At 43.4% G+C, this 22,835-nt stretch overlaps 1 protein-coding gene across 1 annotated transcript; it reads left to right on the forward strand.

The window, feature by feature from the left end:
- The first annotated feature begins 20,514 nt into the window (after positions 1-20,514).
- On the forward strand, positions 20,515-22,245 carry mettl21cb (methyltransferase 21C, AARS1 lysine b). The gene is made up of 4 exons (XM_041868939.1): positions 20,515-20,587; positions 21,209-21,372; positions 21,564-21,681; positions 21,828-22,245. The coding sequence occupies exons 1-4, from the start codon at positions 20,515-20,517 to the stop codon at positions 22,223-22,225; spliced, it is 753 nt and encodes a 250-aa protein (XP_041724873.1). The 3' UTR covers positions 22,226-22,245.
- The last annotated feature ends 590 nt before the right edge of the window (positions 22,246-22,835 follow it).

Raw genomic sequence — 22,835 nt, forward strand, 5'->3', positions numbered from 1 at the left:
AGACCAGGTTGTGTCTTGAGTACTCTGTGTTTCTAACTGTTATTTCTCTCCCTGTCTAGATGAATATGAAGACTCTGGTCTTGTCTATCAGGGTTGTTTTGCTCAACACGATCAGATTTCCACCATAAAACAAATGTCCAAAAATAGTAGAACCAGCTCGCCTGCTTTTACTCTATGATTTGACTATTATACACTACCAGTCAAAGGTTTGGACACAGCTACTTATATTTTTTTTTTTTTTTTTTTTTTTAGTCATTTAGCAGACGCTCTTATCCAGAGCGACTTACAGTTAGTGAATACATTTTTTTTTTATACTGGCCCCCCATGGGAAACGAACCCACAACCCTGGCGTTGCAAACGCCATGCTCTATCAACTGAGCTACATCCCTGCCGGCCATTCCCTCCCCTACCCTGGACGACGCTGGGCCAATTGTGCGCCGCCCATGAGTCTCCCGGTCGCGGCCGGCTGCAACAGAGCCTGGATTCGAACCAGGATCTCTAGTAGCACAGTTAGCACTGCGATGCAGTGCCTTAGACCACTGCGCCACTGCGCCACTTATCTTTATCTTTACTATTTTTTACATTGTAGAATAATAGTGAAGACATCAAAACTATGAAATAACACATATGGAATCATGTAGTAACCAAAAAAGTGTTGAGCAAATCAAAATATATTTTAACTTCAAATAGCCACCCTTTGCCTTGATGACAGCTTTGCACACGATTGGCATTCTCTCAACCCGCTTCATGAGGTAGTCACCTGGAATGCATTTCAATTAACAGGTGTACCATGTTAAAAGTTAATTTGTGGAATGTATTTCCTTCTTAATGCGTTTGAGCCAATCAGCTGTGTTGTGACAAGGTGGGGGGGTATACAGAAGATAGCCCTATTTGGTAAAAGACCAAGTCCATATTATGGCAAGAACAGCTCAAATAAGCAAAGAGAAATGACAGTCCATCATTACTTTAAGACATGAAGGTCAGTCAATACAGAACATTTCATAACCTTGAGGCAATTGTGAGAAGAATCTAGCTGAAACCTGCTGAACTGAACCATCCGGAGCAGGAGAAACCAGAAGAACTGAGCCTTCCAGTGCAGGATACACCCGAAGGGCTGAGCCCTCTGGTGCAGGAGAATCTAGTGGAACCCAGCCTGGATGTGCAAGTGATTCCAGTAAGACATGAAAAGCCTACTGAATGGATGCCAGTGGTACAGGATAAACCAGAGACATAAGACACTGTGGAGCTGGAGAAACAAGTAGAGAAGACCCAGGAGGATCTAGTGGAACTGAGCCATGTCGAGCAGTGGAAACTAGAAGAACTGAGCCTTGTGAAACCTGATGGGCAAGAGAAACCAGAAGAACTGAGCCCTGTGATCCCTGTCAAGCAGGAGAAAGCAGAATAACTGATCCCTGTGAGCCCTGTCAAGCAGAAGAAACCAGAAGAACGGATCCCTGTGAGCCCTGTCGCACAGGAGACACTGAAGTAAGATGCGGCCCCTGTGATGGAAGAGGAGTTGGTGGATGTGGGCCCAGCAGCAGAAGATGCTCAGCCTGAGCAGGAGATGGAGGCTGAGATGGAGGAGGATCTACTGAGGATGGAGATGGAAGATCCAGAGATGGGGAATCTAGAGATGGAAGAAGCAGAGACGAGGAAAATACAAGATCCAGAGCAGGGGTTAGATATGAAAAACCAGAGATGGAGATGGGAAAACTAGAGATGGAAGAACCAAAGATGGCAAAAGATAAGCCAGAGATGGAGGAACCAGAAGTACAGATGGAAACAAGGGTAGAAATGGCACCTGAATTAGAAATGGAGCCAGAGGAGGAGATGGCACTTGCAATGGACAAGGGGCTAACTCAACAAGAGGAGGGCCCTCTTATGAAGGGTGAATATGTGATGGCTGAAGAGCCAATCATGGAGTTGGAACCACTACCAGAGGACAGTCTGATTGAAAAGTATGGGAGAGGAGGCAGGCCTATGGATGGCAACAAGATGGCTCCAGAGATGATGTATCAGTTTTATCTGGAAGAGGAGCCAATGTCAGAACTGGAGCCATTGCTAGGGGAGGGGCCTGGTTTAGAGGAAGACGATGAGTATGTAATGGCGGAACAACCAAATCATGGAGCTGGAGCCTGAGATTAAGGAGATAGCTTTTGGAGAGTATCGAATCATGACAGATTACACCATCACGGGGGAGGAGTCAGTGATGGAACTGATGTAAGACATGGAGCCTATGATGGAGGGGGAGTACTTCTTGGCTGAGGAACCAATCATGAAGCTGGAACCTGAAATGAGGGAGGCGTCTTTCCCTCAGCATTATTCAAGGGCAGACTCGGCTGTGATGGTAGAAAAACCAATGATGGAGTTGGATCCTCTAGAACAGGGGTTCCCTAACTTTTTCACTCGGGCCCCCTTTCCAGCATTGGGGAACATCCCGCACCCCACCTGCACGCGCGCACACGAGCCACGTCTATTTCTATGGGCACAAGCACTGTTCATGACACAAACTGTTCACACCCCTCTTGTTGGCATAGAACATTTTGGAGGTTTAAAGCTTATTTCCTGCAATTCTACACATTTTGTCATGGGTGCAAAGAAAATGTAGCAGTTTTAAAGCTAATCTTCTTGCAATTCTATACATTTTGCCATGTCTAATGTGTATTCATGTGATATTTGAGAAATTAAAACAATATCTATGGGCTAAAAAAACTAAATTTAAAAAAAAGCTGACTAACATGGCAAGAGGAACTGAAATTTCGAAATTGCACTTTGTGCATTCTACTATTACAACTTTCAAGAGTAAGTTTAAAGCCAGACTCAGTTCCTTTAAAAAATAATTTTTAAAAAGTTTGGGAACCACTGCTCTAGAAGGTGAGAGGACTCTAAGGGAAGAGTGTTTACTATTAGAGGAGAGGTTTCAAGTAAGGGAGAGGCCTCTCATGGAGCAGCCAAGGATGGGCGAGGGCCCCATGACGGACGGAGCGGCGTACATGGGAAAGGGAAAGGGGGATACCTAGTCAGTTGTACAACTAAATGCATTCAACTGAAATGTGTCTTCCACATTTAACCCAATCCCTCTGAATCAGAGAGGTGCGGAGGGCTGCCTTAATCAACATCCACGTCTTCGGCGCCCGGGGAACAGTGGGTTAACTGCCTTGCTCAGGGGCAGAACGACAGATTTTTACCTTGTCAGCTCGGGATTCGATCCAGCAACCTTTTGGTTCCTGGCCCAATGCTCCTAACCTCATGGGGAGGAGCCAGAGCCCTCAGAGGCAGTCTTTAAATATGGAAGAGGGGGGCTAATGGAGAACATGGACTTGAACCCACAGGTGAGAGGGATGGGAGGGAGAGGGGGAGGAGGGGGTACACACACACACAAGTACATGTAGAATAATGTTGCAATTCTGCTTTCTACCACAGGGAGGAGCTCCTGCAGTGGTGTGGTCCTGGAGGGTAAATGCTACCAATTATTCAGAGGCCCAAAGAAGGCTGCTGATGCGGAGGTGAGTAGGAACTCATTCCTCCTGTTTCATGTTGTATTTAGTTTTCTCAATCTCTCCAGCTTGTCTCTTTCTGAATCGTTCACCATCTCTAATGCAACAAACATGTACACATTTAATCAGTGTTTTCTCTGCTCCTCTGCAGTTCTACTGCCAGGCTAACTTCCCTCGTGGCCACCTGGCATCCATCACCAGTCAGACCATCCACAGACAGGTCATGGACCTATTGATTCAGCAGAAATGGGAATACACACGCACCTGGGTCTGAGGGCTGCGCTACCTGGACGTGTGTGTGCGCATCCTGTGTTTTTTCATATTTGGTTAGACACTATTTTCTATTCTTTGCTCTGTCAGACTGGTCACTTCATCTGGTTGGATGGTACCCACTGGCCTGAAGATAGGCTGCCTGGCGAGCCCAATCACATGGCAGGAGTGGAGGACTGTCTGGAGCTTCTGGCAGTTGGTACATATGACTGAAAGCCAACTAATCATGCAGTGTATTCTTGAAAATATGTCCATATTACGTATGGGATATGGCAGGATAGCTATGGATAGTATAATGACGTATACAATTTAATAATACTTTGCTGTTCTGTTAGGTGGGCTATTATTCATTTGTTTGTTTTCTGCTATTCAGGAAAAAGGAAGTTCAATGATATGCCATGCTGGGATCTGCGAGCGTTCGTCTGCTCTTACCCTGTCTAGAAACGGAGTAGGATAAAGTTGCCCCTACTAGACACTGATCGAAGATCAGATTGCATTCTTCACCCCAATGTTGAGGATTTGGGGTGGGTAAGCTGATCCTAGATCTGTACCTAAATGCATCCTCTATCCTGAGCTCTAGGAACACAGCGGTCTCAAATTCTGTGGCCCTTGCACTATGGGTAGAAAGACAAATTCAACTCCATCTTTCTTCGAATCAGATTGCTTATTCATCCAAAACCATTTTACGTTGCCAATTATTTTAATGATTACTTCATTGTCAAAGTGGGCAAACTTAGGCAGGAAATGCCAACAATGAACAGTGAGCCATCGTATTCATGCATTAAAAAAACTAATAATGAAAGAAAAGCATTGCAAGTTTGAATTTTGTAAAGTTAGTGTGGGAGATGTGGAAAGATTATTGTTTTCGATCAATAATGACAAACCTCTTGGCATTGACCAACTGAGGATGGTAGCTGACTCTATAGCCTCTCCTATCTGTCATATCTTTAATCTGAGCCTAGAGGAAAGTCTTTGTCCTCAGGCCTGGAGGGGAGCTAAAGTAATTCCGCTACCCAAGAATGGTAAAGCGGCCTTTACTGGTTCTAACTGTAGACCTATAAGCTTGCTGCCAGCTCTTAGCAAACTGTTGGAAAAAATGGTGTTTGACCAAATACAATGCTATTTCTCTGTAAACAAATTAACAACAGACTTTCAACATGCTTATAGGGAAGGGCACTCAACATGTACTGCACTGACACAAATGACTGATGATTGGCTGAAAGAAATTGATAATAAGAAGATTGTGGGAGCTGTACTGTTAGATTTCAGTGCAGCCTTTGATGTTATTGACCATAACCTGTTGTTGAAAAAACATATGTGTTATGGCTTTTCAACCTCTGCCATATTGTGGATTCAGAGCTATCTATCTAATAGAACTCAAATAGTTTTCTTTAATGGAAGCTTCTCTAATGTCAAACATGTAAAGTATGGTGTACCACAGGGCAGCTCTCTAGGCCCTCTACTATTTTCTATTTTTACCAATGACCTGCCACTGGCATTAAACAAAGCATCTGTGTCCATGTATGCTGATGATTCAACCATATACGCATCCGCAACCACAGCTAATGAAGTCACAAAGAATTGCAGTCTGTTTTGGAATGGGTGGCCACTAATAAACTGGTCCTGAACATCTCTAAAACTAAGAGCATTGTATTTGGTACAAATCATTCCCTAAGTTCTAGACCTTAGCTGAATCTGGTAAAGAATGGTGAGGCTGTTGAACAAGTTGAGGAGACTAAATTACTTGGAGTTACCTTAGATTGTAAACTATCATGGTCAAAACTGACTATCCTACCGATCCTTGACTTCGGCGATGTCATTTACAAAATAGCCTCCAACACTCTACTCAGCAAATTGGATGTAGTCTATCACAGTGCCATCCGTTTTGTCTCCAAAGCCCCATACACCACCCACCACTGTGAACTGTACGCTCTTGTTGGCTGGTCCTCACTACATGTTCGTCGTCAAACCCACTGGCTCCAGGCCATCTATAAATCACTGCTAGGCAAATCCCCGCCTTATCTTAGCTCATTGGTCACCATAGCAGCACCCACCCGTAGTCTGCGCTCCAGCAGGTATATCTCACTGGTCATTCCCAAAGCCAACACCTCCTTTGGCCGCCATTCCTTCCAGTTCTCTGCTGCCAATGACTGGAACGAATTGCAAAAATCTCTGAAGCTGGAGACTCTTATCTCCCTCACTAACTTTAAGCATCAGTTGTCAGAGCACCTTACCGATCACTGCACCTGTACACAGCCCATCTGAAATTAGCCCACCCAACTACCTCATCCCTATATTGTTATTTATTTGCTCTTTTGCACCCCAGTATCTCTATTTGCACATAATCTCTTGCACATCTAGCATTCCAGTGTTAATACTAATTGTAATTATTTTGCACTATAGCCTATTTATTGCCTTACCTCCATAACTTGCTACATTTGCACACACTGTATATATATTTTCTGTTGTACTTTTTTTTGACTTTATGTTTTTTTACCCCATATGTAACTCTGTGTTGTTGTTTTTATCGCACTGCTTTGCTTTATCTTGGCCAGGTCGCAGTTGTAAATGAGAACTTGTTCTCAACTGGCTTACCTGGTTAAATAAAGGTGAAATAAAAAATAAAATAAAAAATATAGATTCAATGGTTGTAAAGATGGGGAGAGGTCAGTCCTTTATAAAGAGATGCTCTGCTTTTTTGACACCACACTCCAAAAAGCAAGTTCTGCAGGCTCTTGTTTAGTCTAATCTTGATTATTGTCCAGTCGTGTGGTCCAGTGCTGCAAGGAAAGACCTAGTTAAGCTGCAGCTGGCCCAAAACAGAGCGGCACGTCTTGCTCTTCATTGTAATCAGAGGGCTGATATAAATACTATGCATGCCAGTCTCTCTTGGCTAAGAGTTGAGGAGAGACTGACTGCATCACTTCTTATTTTTATAAGAAACATTAATGTGTTGAAAATCCAAAATTGTTTGCATAGTCAACTTACACACAGCTCTGACACACACACTTACCCCACCAGACACGCCACCAGGGGTCTTTTCACAGTCTCCAAATCCAGAACAAATTCAAGAAAGCGTACAGTATTATATAGAGCCATTATTGCATGGAACTCTGTTCCATCTCATAATGCTCAAATAAACAGCAAACCTGGTTTCAAAAAAACAGATAAAGCAATACCTCACAGCACAACGCCTCTCCCCTATTTGACCTAGATAGTTTGTGTGTATGTATTGATATGTAGGCTAAGTGTGCCTTTAAAAAGAAATGAATGTAGTTCTGTCCTTGAGCTGTTCTTGTCTATTAATGTTCTGTATTATGTCATGTTTCATATTTTGTGTGGACCCCAGGAAGAGTAGCTGCTGCTTTTGCAACAGCTAATGGGGATCCTAATAAAATACAAAATACCAAACCTGTGGCCTCTCTTGAACCTAAACTGTCAGTTCCACTCTGAATCTCAGGAAGTTTCCAGTTTGAGCAACTTGGGATTCAGTTACCTGACTTGGTGAAAGCCATTTTTAAATGTGTAACTGCATTCACACTGTAAGATATTATTTCTAAACTTCTAAATGATGTTATATTTTGAAGACAGGAGAACTATGTTCATATGTTAATGTATTTTAAAGCCTTGAGACATGGATTGTGTATGTGTGCCATTCAGAGGGTGAATGGATGGGCAAGACAAAATATGTAAGTGCCTTTGAACAGGGTATGGTTGTAGGTACCAGGCGCACCGGTTTGAGTGTGTCAAGAACAGCAACGCTGCTGGGTTTTTCATGCTCAACAGTTTCCCATGTGTATCAAGAATGGTCCACCACCCAAAGGACAGCCAGCCAACTTGACACAACTGTGGGAAGCATTGGAGTCAACATGGGCCAGCATCCCTGTGGAACGCTTTCGACACCTTGAGTCCATGCCCCGATGAATTGAAACTGTTTGATGGCAAAAGGGGATGAAACTCAATATTAGGAAACTGTTCCTAATGTTTTGTACCCTCAGCGTATACAACCCATATATGACTCACATACAGCCCATATTAGTCCCATACACTACACGGCCCATATACAGCGTTCTCTTCATCGGCCTCACAATTCCAAACATTCCAGTGTTTTCTGCATGTCGTCTGTAGGATTAGGGAAGAGCTACTCTGTCCAAGCGAGCGTTAGTTCCCGGGCCAACAGTCTCCCATGGCGTCGAAGGCTGCATACATCCAGCTCTAGTATTTTAACTCTATCTCATTGTCCACTGGGATGGTAAATAGTGTGTGTGTATCTGTGTGTGAATATGTGCAAGTGTCTATGAGAAGTTGAAAGAATAGACTGAACTACTGTACACCCATCCACATATCGCCTTAAGAATTAGAGGAGCTTAGCACCCACAGAAACACACACACACACACAGTATAAAGCCTGCTGAGACTCACACATAGCTGTGTATGAGTGTGACTCATTTTCCATTGGACTACAGAGGCTGTTAATGGGCTTCTGAGAAAGAGGCAGCATTAGCAGCTCTCAGGTGACAATCAACCCTGTCTAATCATTTTAATCACTAATTACCACACACACAGAGAGATATCACACACAAACTCATAATACAAATTCTCTCACCTACAAACACAAACTGAAATGGGCACCCATGCTCTCTCTCCCACTCCATCCCTCTTTTGCTCTCTGTCTAATTCCAGGCAGTGGTTGAGAAAGGCAACCTATCACTGTGAGACAATTGAGGCCTGTTTGGGTGATGATCAGAAACAAGGTCATTGTTCATGCACCGGGAACCAGGCCATTGGCAGGGTTTATGAGATCAGCCCTCACAATACAACTCCAATCTATTACTGGCATTGAAATCTAGACCAGCTTTGCATTGCATTACATGAAAATGGCAACCTTATTCAATCATATCTGGAGATTAAACACATTCAGGCCAGGTTAGTCACATTCACTAAACAGAGTGTTCCTCTGAAGAATGTTATACTGTTGAGCCCTTTCACCACTCAATTTCCATTGAGAATGCTTTTCAGTCGAGGACTAACCAAATATAAAATAACAAACAAAACAAAAAAAGGTTGAAAAAAATAATACATTTTCTGGGATTTAAAATTGGCCAAATAATGTATTAAAAAAATATATATTTAATAAATGTTCAATACATTCAAACATATTACAGAATGTATTTAAAATGTATACTAAACAAAAATATAAACGCAACATGCAACAATTTCAATGATTTTACAGAGTTACAGTTCATATAACGATATCAAGCAATACATTTAAATAAATTAATTACACCCTAATCTATGGATTTCACATGACTGGGCAGGGGAGCAGCCATGGGTGGGCCTGGGAGGGCATAGGCCCACCCACTGGGGTGCCAGGCCCAGCCAATCAGAATATGTTTTTCCCCACAAAAGGGCTTTATTACAGACAGAAAGACTCCTCGGTTTCATCAGCTGTCCGGGTGGCTGGTCTCAGCCGATCCCGCAGGTGAAGAGGCCAGATGTGGAGGTCCTGGTCTGGAGTGGTTACACGTGGTCTGAGGTTGTGAGGCCGGTTGGATGTACTGCCAAATTCTCTAAAATGACATTGGAGGCAGCTTATGGTGGGGAAATTATCAACAGCTCTGGTGGGCATTCCTGCAGTCAGCATGCAAATTGCACGCTGACTGTGTGACAAAAATGCACATTTTAGAGTGGCCTTTTATTGTCCCCAGCACAAGGGGAACCTGTGTAATGAACATGCTTTTTAATCAGCTTTTTGATATGCCACACCTGTCAGGTGTATGGATTATTTTAGCAAAGGAGAAATGCTCACTAACAGGGATGTAACAAATGTGTGCACAAAATTGAAGAGAAAAAAGCTTTTTGTGAATATTGAAGATTTCTGGGATTTTTTATTTCAGCTCATGAAACATGGGACCAACACTTTACATGTTGCGTTTATATTTTTGTACAGTATATATATATATATATATATATATATATATATATATATATATAAACAAAGCAAAAAAATAAACGTCCTCTCACTGTCAACTGCGTTTACAGTGGGGGAAAAAAGTATTTAGTCAGCCACCAATTGTGCAAATTCTCCCACTTAAAAAGATGAGAGAGGCCTGTAATTTTCATCATAGGTACACGTCAACTATGACAGACAAAATGAGAAAAGAAAATCCAGAAAATCACATTGTAGGATTTTTAATGAATTTATTTGCAAATTATGGTGGAAAATAAGTATTTGGTCAATAACAAAAGTTTCTCAATACTTTGTTATATACCCTTTGTTGGCAATGACACAGGTCAAACGTTTTCTGTAAGTCTTCACAAGGTTTTCACACACTGTTGCTGGTATTTTGGCCCATTCCTCCATGCAGATCTCCTCTAGAGCAGTGATGTTTTGGGGCTGTCGCTGGGCAACACGGACTTTCAACTCCCTCCAAAGATTTTCTATGGGGGTTGAGATCTGGAGACTGGCTAGGCCACTCCAGGACCTTGAAATGCTTCTTACGAAGCCACTCCTTCGTTGCCCGGGCGGTGTGTTTGGGATCATTGTCATGCTGAAAGACCCATCCACGTTTCATCTTCAATGCCCTTGCTGATTGAAGGAGGTTTTCACTCAAAATATCACGATACATGGCCCCATTCATTCTTTCCTTTACACGGATCAGTCGTCCTGGTCCCTTTGCAGAAAAACAGCCCCAAAGCATGATGTTTCCACCCCCATGCTTCACAGTAGGTATGGTGTTCTTTGGATGCAACTCAGCATTCTTTATCCTCCAAACACGACGAGTTGAGTTTTGACCAAAAAGTTCTATTTTGGTTTCATCTGACCATAAGACATTCTCCCAATCCTCTTCTGGATCATCCAAATGCACTCTAGCAAACTTCAGACGGGCCTGGACATGTACTGGCTTAAGCAGGGGGACACGTCTGGCACTGCAGGATTTGAGTCCCTGGCGGCGTAGTGTGTTACTGATGGTAGGTTTTGTTACTTTTGTCCCAGCTCTCTGCAGGTCATTCACTAGGTCCCCCCGTGTGGTTCTGGGATTTTTGCTCACCGTTCTTGTGATCATTTTGACCCCACGGGGTGAGAACTTGCGTGGAGCCCCAGATCGAGGGAGATTATCAGTGGTCTTGTATGTCTTCCATTTCCTAATAATTGCTCCCACAGTTGATTTCTTCAAACCAAGCTGCTTACCTATTGCAGATTCAGTCCCAGCCTGGTGCAGGTCTACAATTTTGTTTCTGGTGTCCTTTGACAGCTCTTTGGTCTTGGCCATAGTGGAGTTTGGAGTGTGACTGTTTAAGGTTGTGGACAGGTGTCTTTTATACTGATAACAAGTTCAAACAGGTGCCATTAATACAGGTAACGAGTGGAGGACAGAGGAGCCTCTTAAAGAAGAAGTTACAGGTCTGTGAGAGCCAGAAATCTTGCTTGTTTGTAGGTGACCAAATACTTATTTTCCACCATAATTTGCAAATAAATTCATAAAAAATCCTACAATGTGATTTTCTGGATTTTTTTTCTCAATTTGTCTGTCATAGTTGACGTGTACCTATGATGAAAATTACAGGCCTCTCTCATCTTTTTAAGTGGGAAAACTTGCACAATTGGTGGCTGACTAAATACTTTTTTTCCCCACTGTATTTTCAGCAAACTTAACATGTATAAATATTTGTATGAACATAACAAAATTCAACAACTGACACATAAACTGAACAAGTTCCACAGACATGTGACTAACATAAATGGAATAATATGTCCCTGAACAAAGGGGGGGTCAAAATCAAAAGTAACAGTCAGTATCTGGTGTGGCCACCAGCTGCATTAAGTACTGCAGTGCATCTCCTCCTCATGGACTGCACCAGATTTGCCAGTTCTTGCTGTAAGATGTTACCCCACTCTTCCACCAAGGACATTTCTGTGTGGAATGGCCCTAGCCCTCACCCTCCAATCCAACAGGTCCCAGACATGCTCAATGGAATTGAGATCCGGGCTCTTCGCTGGCCAAGGCAGAACACTGACATTCCTGTCTTGCAGGAAATCACGCACAGAACGAGCAGTATGGCTGGTGGCATTGTCATGCTGGAGGGTCATGTCAGGATGAGCCTGCAGGAAGGGTACCACATGAGGGAGGAGGATGTCTTCCCTGCAACGCACAGCGTTGAGATTGCCTGCAATGACAACAAGCTCAGTCCGATGATACTGTGACACACCGCCCCAGACCATGACGGACCCTCCACCTCCAAATCGATCCCGCTCCAGAGTACAGGCCTCGGTGTAACGCTCATTCCTTCGACAATAAACGCGAATCCGACCATCACCCCTGGTGAGACAAAACCGCGACTCGTCAGTGAAGAGCACTTTTTGCCAGTCCTGTCTGGTCCAGCGACGGTGGGTTTGTGCCTATAGGTGACATTGTTGCCAGTGATGTCTGGTGAGGACCTGCCTTACAACAGGCCTACAAGCCCTCAGTCCAGCATCTCCCAGCCTATTGCGGACAGTCTGAGCACTGATGGAGGGATTGTGCATTCCTGGTGTAACTCGGGCAGTTGTTGTTGCCATCCTGTACCTGTCCCGCAGGTGTGATGTTCGGATGTACCGATCCTTTGCAGGTGTTGTTACACGTGGTCTGCCACTGCGAGGACGATCAGCTGTCCATCCTGTCTCCCTGTAGCGCTGTCTTAGGCGTCTCACAGTACGGACATCGCAATTTATTGCCCTGGCCACATCTGCAGTCCTCATGCCTCCTTGCGCAGATGAGCAGGGACCCTGGGCATCTTTCTTTTGGTGTTTTTCAGAGTCAGTAGAAAGGCCTCTTTAGTGTCCTAAGTTTTCATAACTGTGACCTTAATTGCCTACCGTCTGTAAGCTGTTAGTGTCTTAACGACCGTTCCACAGGTGCATGTTCATTAATTGTTTATGGTTCAGTGTTTAAACCCTTTACAATGAAGATCTGTGAAGTTATTTGGATTTTGACCCAGAGTTACCTCTGCTGCAGAGGATAAGTTCATTAGAGTTACCAGCCTCAGAAATTGCAGGCCAAATAAATGTTTCACAGAGTTCAAGTAACAGACACATCTCAACATCAATTGTTCAGAGGAGACTGCGTGAATCAGGCCTTCATGGTCGAATTGCTGCAAAGAAACCACTACTAAAGGACACCAATAATAAGAAGAGACTTGATTGGGCCAAGAAATACGAGCAATAGACATTAGACTGGTGGAAATCTGTCCTTTGGTCTGATGAGTCCAAATTTGAGATTTTTGGTTCCAACTGCCGTGTCTTTCTGAGATGCAGAGTAGGTGAACGGATGATCTCTGTATGTGTGGTTCCCAACGTGAAGCATGGAGGAGGAGGTGTGATGGTGTGGGGGTGCTTTGCTGGTGACACTTTCAGTGATTTTTTTAGAATTCAAGGCACACTTAACCAGCATGGTTACCACAGCATTCTGCAGCAATACGCCATCCCATCTGGTTTGGGCTTAGTGGGACTATCATTTGTTTTTCAACAGGACAATGACCCAACACACCTCCAGGCTGTGTAACACTAACCTTTTGCTTCCCTTTGATATGTTAAGTAGAAATTATGCACCAATATTGCATTTTAAAAGCCTGTTTTATGAAATGAAGTGCCCTTTAATATAGACCACATGGAGAATTCAATAAATCACATTTTCAATATGAATAAAGACTTGCATTTTGTCCCACTGTGCACCCTCTGACTTCTAGGAAGATTTTAGCCCACTTACCACACAAAATACTCAAAGTTTTCACCATCATTATAAAGCCCAAGTTATTTTGTTTCTTTGATTAAGTTATTTCTAAAGATTATTATTGATTTAATTTGATAAGTGATTCATTTACGTCTGTCCCTCATTTTAAAGTCAACCCTGTTACGTGAACTGAACTCTCATTTTAATATGGTTTAACTGTTCCTTTTTAAATATTTCAGACCTACACTTTGACTTATTGTGGAGCATGCACTATGTATAGTTTTTGTTTAAAATCTTTTTTTTTTTTTATCCAATGAAAAAAAGACTTATTTTATTTTTTATTTTATTAAGCTGAAGAGTGGCACTTACTATAGTTATTTTTTTCTTGAAATGGGAAAAAGTTTTTGTTTATGAAGTTGAACATGTGCTCTTTATGACGGAATATAAACATTTGGTGAAATACGTTTTCTTTTTTTCACCATCACTATTTTAATTATATTACTGGCTTGGTGGCCCAAAAATGTGATTCCGTTGATCAATATGTCAAGTCTAATTTAACAAGCCGAATTAGGAACCACTTTGGCCACCCTGTAGGCTAGATATCATAGCCATGCATTTCTGCAATATTGTCAGGCATTACATGCATTTGAGAAAAGATGCAAATGTCTCTACATGTATTTTAAATACATTTTATGTCACGTTAAATATATTGAAAAACATTTTTTTTCTGCTATGGGTAGGCTTAATCTGTGTCTGAGAAACTGTCCCTCTGTATTAAACCAGTGTTTTTGTATTCCATTGATATGAAACTTATTCTGCAGCTGTTGCTACTGTGCGTGTGTGTGTGTGTGTGTGTGTGTGTGTGTTTGTGTGTGTGCATGCGTGTGTACGCACGCATGTCTGTGTGTGTGTACAGTCTCTAAGCCCAGACACACCTGTTTCTGCAGAGGGCTATGAGAAGGAATAAGCCCGCAGCCTGCCTGACTAACACACATAGACTCTACTCCATCAACCCTCAGTCATAAACTACATGAGCTATAGGCCCATCCATATTTGGCATACTCTAGCCTCTCAACTGTTCACCAGACATCCACTGCCATAGTCTCACTGAAAGACCCCAAACCAACTGTTTACTGTTAGTCAAACAAGACTGGTCATATAAATGACAACTACATCTCCCACATAGCACAGTCCCATGATCTATTCTGCTCACCTGTCTCTCTTGGATACAACTGGGATGGTATTAACTCACATGGTATTCCATGCCTCTCCAGATCAGCTATTATCCAGCGGAGTGACAGGAGATCAGAATCCTCTGATCTCCTGTCTCCTCAGTCCTGCCCATCAAAGATCTGCTCATAAAAGAGGAAAGGCATTGAAACAGGCTGTTCTGTTCTCCTGTACATAATCACCAATCAAACAACCCTCTTACTGCCTAACATAAAACATAAACTATTTGAGTGATCCTGTGCTTTGACTGGTATGAGTGTTTTGATATTGAGCAATATCATTTACATGACAACGAGCCTGGCTTATAGATTTACAGACTCAGAAATCCTGTCATCTGTTAGTGTCAGCTGGCTCTAGTCTGTGTGTGGTTATTCGTGCATGCATTTGTGCGAGAAAGAGAGGGATGGTGGAATAGAGAGAATACAGGCCAGGGAGATAATCAATGATAGAGAGAGAGAGAGAGAGAGAGAGAGAGAGAGAGAGAGAGAGAGAGAGAGAGAGAGAGAGAGAGAGAGAGAGAGAGAGAGAGAGAGAGAGAGAGAGAGAGAGAGAGAGAGAGAGAGAGAGAGAGAGAGAGAGAGAGCGAGAGAGAGAGAGAGAGAGAGAGAGAGAGAGAGAGAGAGAGAGAGAGAGAGAGAGAGAGAGAGAGAGAGAGAGAGAGCGAGAGAATTGTGGTGAGAGAAACAGGAGAGGAGAGACAACTCATTCCCTGGTCAGTGCTGACAGGGAGGAGAGGGGGTCATGTCCGGGTCAGCGATACTTGACCCCACAAACTAACATCACACAAAACACTAACTTCATAAGATTTCCACAAAGTGCAAAGTGTAATCTGAGCCATAGGCAGTAACCACGATAGAGAGCAAGGGCACCCTTAACGCATGCCTATCTAACTCTAAGTCCATATCTCATATTATTGTCATACTCTCATAAGTCTGGTTTAAACGGGCTGCAGGTAGTCGATATGGGATCAAACCATGTTTTCCAAACTTAGTGGAGGAGGGTATTGCAACTCAGAGGCTCTAAAAACATTCCTAATGGGGGTTGCAAAATACTGCTGGATTTCATTTCATGACACCGCACCACACACAAAGGTGAGAACAATGAGGTCGGAGTCATTAAAACTCGTTTTTCAACCACTCCACAAATGTCTTGTTAACAAACTATAGTTTTGACAAGTCGGTTAGGACATCTACTTTGTGCATGACACAAGTAATTTTTCCAACAATTGTTTAGAGACAGATTATTTCACTTATAATTCACTGTATCACAATTCCAGTGGATCAGAAGTTTACATACACTAATGTTGACTGTGCCTTTAAACAGCTTGGAAAATTCCAGAAAATGATGTCATGGCTTTAGAAGCTTCTGATAGGCTAACTGACATCATATGAGTCAATTGGAGGTGTACCTGTGGATGTATTTCAAGGCCTACCTTCAAACTCAGTGCCTCTTTGCTTGACATCATAGGACAATCAAAAGAAATCAGCCAAGACCTCAGAAATAGAATTGTAGACCTCCACATGTCTGGTTCATCCTTGGGAGCAATTTCCAAACGCCTGAAGGTACCACGTTCATCTGTACAAACAATAGTATGCAAGTATAAACACCATGGGACCAAGCAGCCATCATACTGCTCAGGAAGGAGACGCGTTCTGTCTCCTAGAGATGAACGTACTTTGGTGCGAAAAGTGCAAATCAATCCCAGAACAACAGCAAAGGACTTTGTGAAGATGCTGTAGGAAACAGGTACAAAAGTATCTATATCCACAGTAAAACGAGACCTATATCGACATAACCTGAAAGGCCGCTCAGCAAGGAAAAAGCCACTGCTCCAAAACCGCCATAAAAAAGCCAGACTACGGTTTGCAACTGCACATGGGGACAAAGATCGTACTTTTGGAGAAATGTCCTCTGGTCTGATTAAACAAAAATAGAACTGTTTGGCCATAATGACCATCGTTATGTTTGGAGGAAAAGGGGTGTGGCTTGCAAGCCGAAGAACACCATCCCAACCGTGAAGCACGGGGGTGGCAGCATCATGCTGTGGGGGTGCTTTGCTGCAGGAGGGACTGGTGCACTTCACAAAATAGATGGCATCATGAGGAAGGAAAATTATGTGGATATATTGAAGCAACATCTCAAGACATCAGTCAGGAAGTTAAAGCTTGGTCGCAAATGGGTCTTCCAAATAGACAATGACCCCAAGCATACTTCCAAAGTTGTGGCAAAATGGCTTAAGGACAACAAAGTCAAGGTATTGGAGTGGCCATCACAAAGCCCTGACCTCAATCCTATAGAACATTTGTGGGCAGAACTGAAAAAGCGTGTGCGAGCAAGGAGGCCTACAAAACCTGACTCAGTTACACCATCTCTGTCAGGAGGAATGGGCCACAATTCACCCAACGTATTGTGGGAAGCTTGTGGAAGGCTACCCAAAACCTTTGACCCAAGTTAAACAATTTAAAGGCAATGCTACCAAATACTAATTGAGTGTATGTAAACTTCTGACCCACTAGGAATGTGATGAAAAAAATAAAAGCTGAAATAAATCATTTTCTCTACTATTGTTCTGACATTTCACATTCTTAAAATAAAGTGGTGATCCTAACTGGCCTAAGACAGGGAATTTTGACTATGATTAAATGTCAGGAATTGTGAAAAACTGAGTTTAAATGAATTTGGCTAAGGTGTGTGTAAACTTCCGACTTCAACTGTATACAGTACCAGTCAAAGGGTTGGACACACCGACTCATTCAAGGGTTTTTCTTTATTTTTATTATTTTCTACATTGTAGAATAATAGTGAAGACATCAAAACTATGAAATTACATTTACGTCATTTAGCAGACGCTCTTATCCAGAGCGACTTACAGTTAGTGAATACATTTTTTTTTTTATACTGGCCACCCGTGGGAAACGAACCCACAACCCTGGCGTTGCAAACGCCATGCTCTATCAACTGAGCTACATCCCTGCCGGCCATTCCCTCCCCTACCCTGGACAACGCTGGGCCAATTGTGCGCCGCCCATGAGTCTCCCGGTCGCGGCCGGCTGCGACAGAGCATGGATTCGAACCAGGATCTCTAGTGGCACAGTTAGCACTGCGATGCAGTGCCTTAGACCACTGCGCCACTCAGGAACACTCATAACACATATGGAATCATGTAGTAACCAAAGAAGTGTTAAACAAATCAAAATATATTTTATATTTGAGATTCTTCAAATAGCCACCCTTTGCCTTGATGACAGCTTTGCACACTCTTGGCATTCTCTCAACCAGCTTCACCTGGAATGCTTTTCCATCAGTCTTGAAGGAGTTCCCACATATGCTGAGCACTTGTTGGCAGCTTTTCCTTCACTCTGCGGTCCGACTCATCCCAAACCATCTCAATTTGGTTGAGGTCGGGGGATTGTGGAGGCCAGGTCATCTGATGCAGCACTCCATCACTCTCCTTCTTGGTAAAATAGGCCTTACACCGCCTGGAGGTGTGTTGGGTCATTGTCCTGTTGAAAAACAAATGATCGTCCCACTAAGCCCAAACCAGATGGGATGGCGTATCGCTACAGAATGCTGTGGTAGCCATGCTGGTTAAGTGTGCCTTGAATTCTAAATAAATCACTGACAGTGTCACTAGCAAAGCACCCCCACACCATAACACCTCCTCCTCCATGCTTTACGGTGGGAACCACACATGCAGAGATCATCTGTTCACCCACACCGCGTCTCACAAAGACACGGCGGTTGGAACCAAAAATCTCCAATTTGGACTCCAGACCAAAGGACAAATTTCCACCAGTCTAATGTTCATTGCTCGTGTTTCTTTGCAGCAATTCGACCATGAAGGCCTGATTCACACAGTCTCCTCTGAACAGTTCATGTTGAGATGTGTCTGTTACTTGAACTCTGTGAAGTATGTATTTGCCCTGCAATTTCTGAGGCTGGTAACTCTAATGAACTTATCCTCTGCAGCAGAGGTAACTCTGGGTCTTCCATTCCTGTGGCAGTCCTCATGAGAGCCAGTTTCATCATAGCGCTTGATGGTTTTTGCGACTGCACTTGAAGAAACGTTCAAAGTTCTTGAAATTGTCCGTATTGACTGACCTTCATGTCTTAAAGTAATGATGGACTGTCGTTTCGCTTTGCTTATTTGAGCTGTTCTTGCCATAATATGAACTTGGTCTTTTACCAAATAGGGCTATCTTCTGTATAGGCCCCTACCTTGTCACAACACAACTGATTGGCTCAAACGCATTAAGAAGGAAAGAAATTCCACAAATGAACTTTTAAGAAGGCACACCTGTTAATTGAAATGCATTCCAGGTGACTACCTCATGAAGCTGGTTGAGAGAATGCCAAGAGTGTGCAAAGCTGTCATCAAGGCAAAGGGTGGCTACTTTGAAGAATCTCAAATATAAAATATATTTTTATATGTTTAACACTTTTTTGGTTACTACATGATTCCATATGTGTTATTTCATAGTGTTGATGTCTTCACTATTATTCTACAATGTAAAAATAGTAAAAATAAAGAAAAACCCTTGAATGAGTAGGTGTGTCCAAACTTTTGACTGGTAGTGTACATGGAGAGTGACCCTCTGGTATCAGACACCAGTGCCCGCTGAGCCCTCCGAACCGGAGTACCCTGGCCATTCCCTGGTATGGGCACTGTGTTGCCAAGTCTGCTGTTAAATTTGGACTAGCAGAAAGTTATCCTCCGCTTAGGTTCTACACTAACCCGGATACACACAGACGCACACACCAGTGGAGGCTGCTGAGGGAAGGACGGCACATAATAATGGCTGGAACGGTACAAATGGAATGGCATCAAAGACCTGGAAACCATGTATTTGATACCATTCCACTCATTCCGCTCCAGCCACTACCATGAGCCCGTCCTCCCCAATTAAGGTGCCACCAACCTCCTGTGGCACACACACATAAACATCTTTGAACATGGTGACTTCACTTGGCTCCATGTGAGTGGGATCAGTGGACAGTGGAGAGGGCTTTAGTCAAAGTGGGGGTCTGGCTTTAGGCAGCATATCTGTCTCCCGCTCTCTCTGACTGTTACTATCATACTAGCTAAGTCTGACATTCCCTCCCTCCCGTAATTATAGCTCAGTGTTTTGGAGGGCGTGTTTAAAGGGATGCTGGCCAGTTATAAACACAGGATGCAGAAGGACAGTCACAAAGACAGAGAAAGAGACCACCACCTCACACAGATCTGTATTACATATCATACATCATCCCATCTTATCTCATGTATTCTGTTCAATTTCATTCAACTTTATTAATCTCTCTGGAGCATGAGTCATTGAGTCTGCAAGCCTCCTGAACATTAATATGTGGATATTAATGTGTTTGCATGTGTCTGTAAAAGCCTTGTTACATTCTAACTTACTGGTATTAATGATGCTCCATTCTGATACTTACTAACACCATCTTAGTGATGTGAAGTCTGGTGATTGTATGTGTGGAGAAGGGAAACTGTAAGTGCATGGAACTGAGGGAGGTCGGTGATGTATTCCCTTTCAGAGCCTGAGAGGACTGCTGCTGATGGTTGGTTAGAAATAAGTATTTATTTGGGCCCGAACCCAGACAACCAGACCCAGGGGAGATAGGGTAGCAGCAGACTCACCATTGCCCAGTCCAAGCTTTCTTGGCTGGGGTAACAGACTTCCATAGGCTGCCCACACATGTAGGATAACAAATACAGTATTCACACACACACACAAACACACTAGTGCGATGGAGGCACACACAAAGTCAACTAAAGTGTAGTCTAATGTCAACAGTGTTCTGTGACGATGGAGACCTCCTCTACAGCCAAACAGTCTGACCAGGAGGTTCCCAAGAAAGAGAGGACAGATGGAGAGCCTGGTGAGAACAGGGAAGAAGAAAAGACACCACAGGTGGTGGAAAATGGAACGGCCGGTGAAGGAAAGCAGTGGTTTCCTAACCTTAACAGTAAGGAATGGTGACTGATCTAGTGGAGAAAAAAATATGAACTAACACTCACTCCTACTAGCACAGACTTTGCTGATGACTACTTTATTGAGGAGAAATGTACTATGACTGTGATATGTGGTTGTCTCACCTAGCTATCTTAAGATGAATGCACTAAATGTAAGTTGCTCAGGGTCAGAGCGTCTGCCAAATGACTAAAATGATTTTAGTTTTGGGAACAGAAAACTGTATTGAGATCAAATGTTTTATCGGTGAGAAAATTAGCAGAATGTTTGCAAAAATCCATCTCACTGCATCTTCTCCCACTGCCAGCCACTTGGCTTCCTCTCATCACCAAATTTGGTGGTGAGTGGAAATGCCAACCGGATGCTTCAGATTTATACATCCTGTGAAACATCTGTCTCATTGTTCGATCTGTGGTTGTGTGTAATGGTCAGTCTTCTGTTGTGACCATGTGTAGTAGTGATTATTAAAATGTTGGCCGTCCAGTGTTGTGTAGAGTAACTGGTTGTATTGTGGTCCTGTCCTCTACAGTGGTGTCTGACCGTAAGCAGATGGCCGTGGAGGCGTTGGACAGACGGAACGTCTGGGAGCCCAGTGTTTACTACACCCTGGGAAAGGAGTCCTTCTTCATCGCTGGTCATGAAATATGCATCCGAGAGTCTCTGGACTCCTACGGCGCCCTCATCTGGCCGGGGGTGAGTTCTACAGATGCTCACCGACAGTGGAATATGATGATAGAAACACATTTTTACAAGGAAGAATGTAAACGCAATGCACTTAATTCATATTGACTGATCTGGATTTACTAACAATCATTGTGTTGATAGTTGATCGTAGTCATGATGATGATTATGATAATGCTGATGATGATTGTGTGTGTATGTAGGCGGTGGCTCTAAGTCAGTTCCTGGAGAATAACCGGCAGCAGGTGAATCTCCTGGATAAAGCAGTTCTGGAGATCGGGGCAGGGACAGGCTTACTGTCTATTGTGGCGAGTCTACTGGGTGAGTCTGTCCATCAGTCTCTTAGTCAGTCTGGCTAACTATATATTGGCCACTGGCCAGTCTACTGGGTGAGTCTGTCAGTTGGTGACATGGTTTGACAGACTGATTAATTTGACTGATTTGTTCCCTTGTGTCCTGTTTTCCAGGAGCCTGGGTAACGGCCACCGACCTGCCCGAAATCCTTCCCAACCTGACCTTTAACCTCTCTCGGAACACCAAGAGCCGCTGCCGCTACACGCCCCAAGTGACTGCCCTCACCTGGGGTCAAGACCTCGAGAGAGACTTCCCCTGCACTTCCTGTCTCTACGACTATGTTCTGGCAGCCGATGTGGTGTATCACCACGACTACCTGGAGGAGCTGCTGGCGACCATGCGCCACTTCTGCAGACCAGGAAGTGGCACCACGCTCCTGTGGGCCAATAAGGTGAGGTTTCAGTCGGACATGAGGTTCAAGGAGCGCTTTGAGAGTTGTTTTAATACGACGCTGCTGACAGAGCTAAAGGAGGGGGACGTGCGGATCTACAAGGCCACGGCACGGGAGTGAGAGAGAGGAAGAGACGATAGAAGTGGAGGGGATAGTGAGAAATTAAGGAGAAGAGGGATGGAGAGACCAGGGAGGAGAGGAGCTAGACTCAGAGGAAAAGAGGTGAGAAATAGAAAGAAGAGGTAGAGGTTGTTCTCCACTGTGGATGAAACAGGAGCTCACTAGCTCACTACAGAGAACGGACCGCCTGGAACCCATTCTGTTGTGCCAAGTCATCCTCGGGATGGGTACGTTCACCTCATCAGCATAGACTTATTAGACAGACAACAAAAGCGGATTCTATGTTTCAATGACATTCCTGTGAGCTACATTATATTTACAATCTGTGTCATGCAGAAACTCAGAACCCAAAATAACAAAAAAACATGTGACTTTTCAAAATGCTATTTTATCTACCTGTGTTTTTTTTTCTTCATACATTTGATAGTGACAAATGTTATGTTAATAAATTTGCCTTGCACTAGTGTGAAAAATGTGTTCCTTTCTCCCCACGTACACATAGTCTGCATTGACAACACAGATATACTGAAAGTTACTGTAAAAAATCTACAAGAGACAGTATCACCTCCATTTACGACAATGGTTTACAGACTAGTTTAATAAGAAGCTA

Source organism: Coregonus clupeaformis, chromosome 4, assembly GCF_020615455.1.
Source record: "Coregonus clupeaformis isolate EN_2021a chromosome 4, ASM2061545v1, whole genome shotgun sequence".
Lineage (NCBI taxonomy): Eukaryota > Metazoa > Chordata > Actinopteri > Salmoniformes > Salmonidae > Coregonus > Coregonus clupeaformis.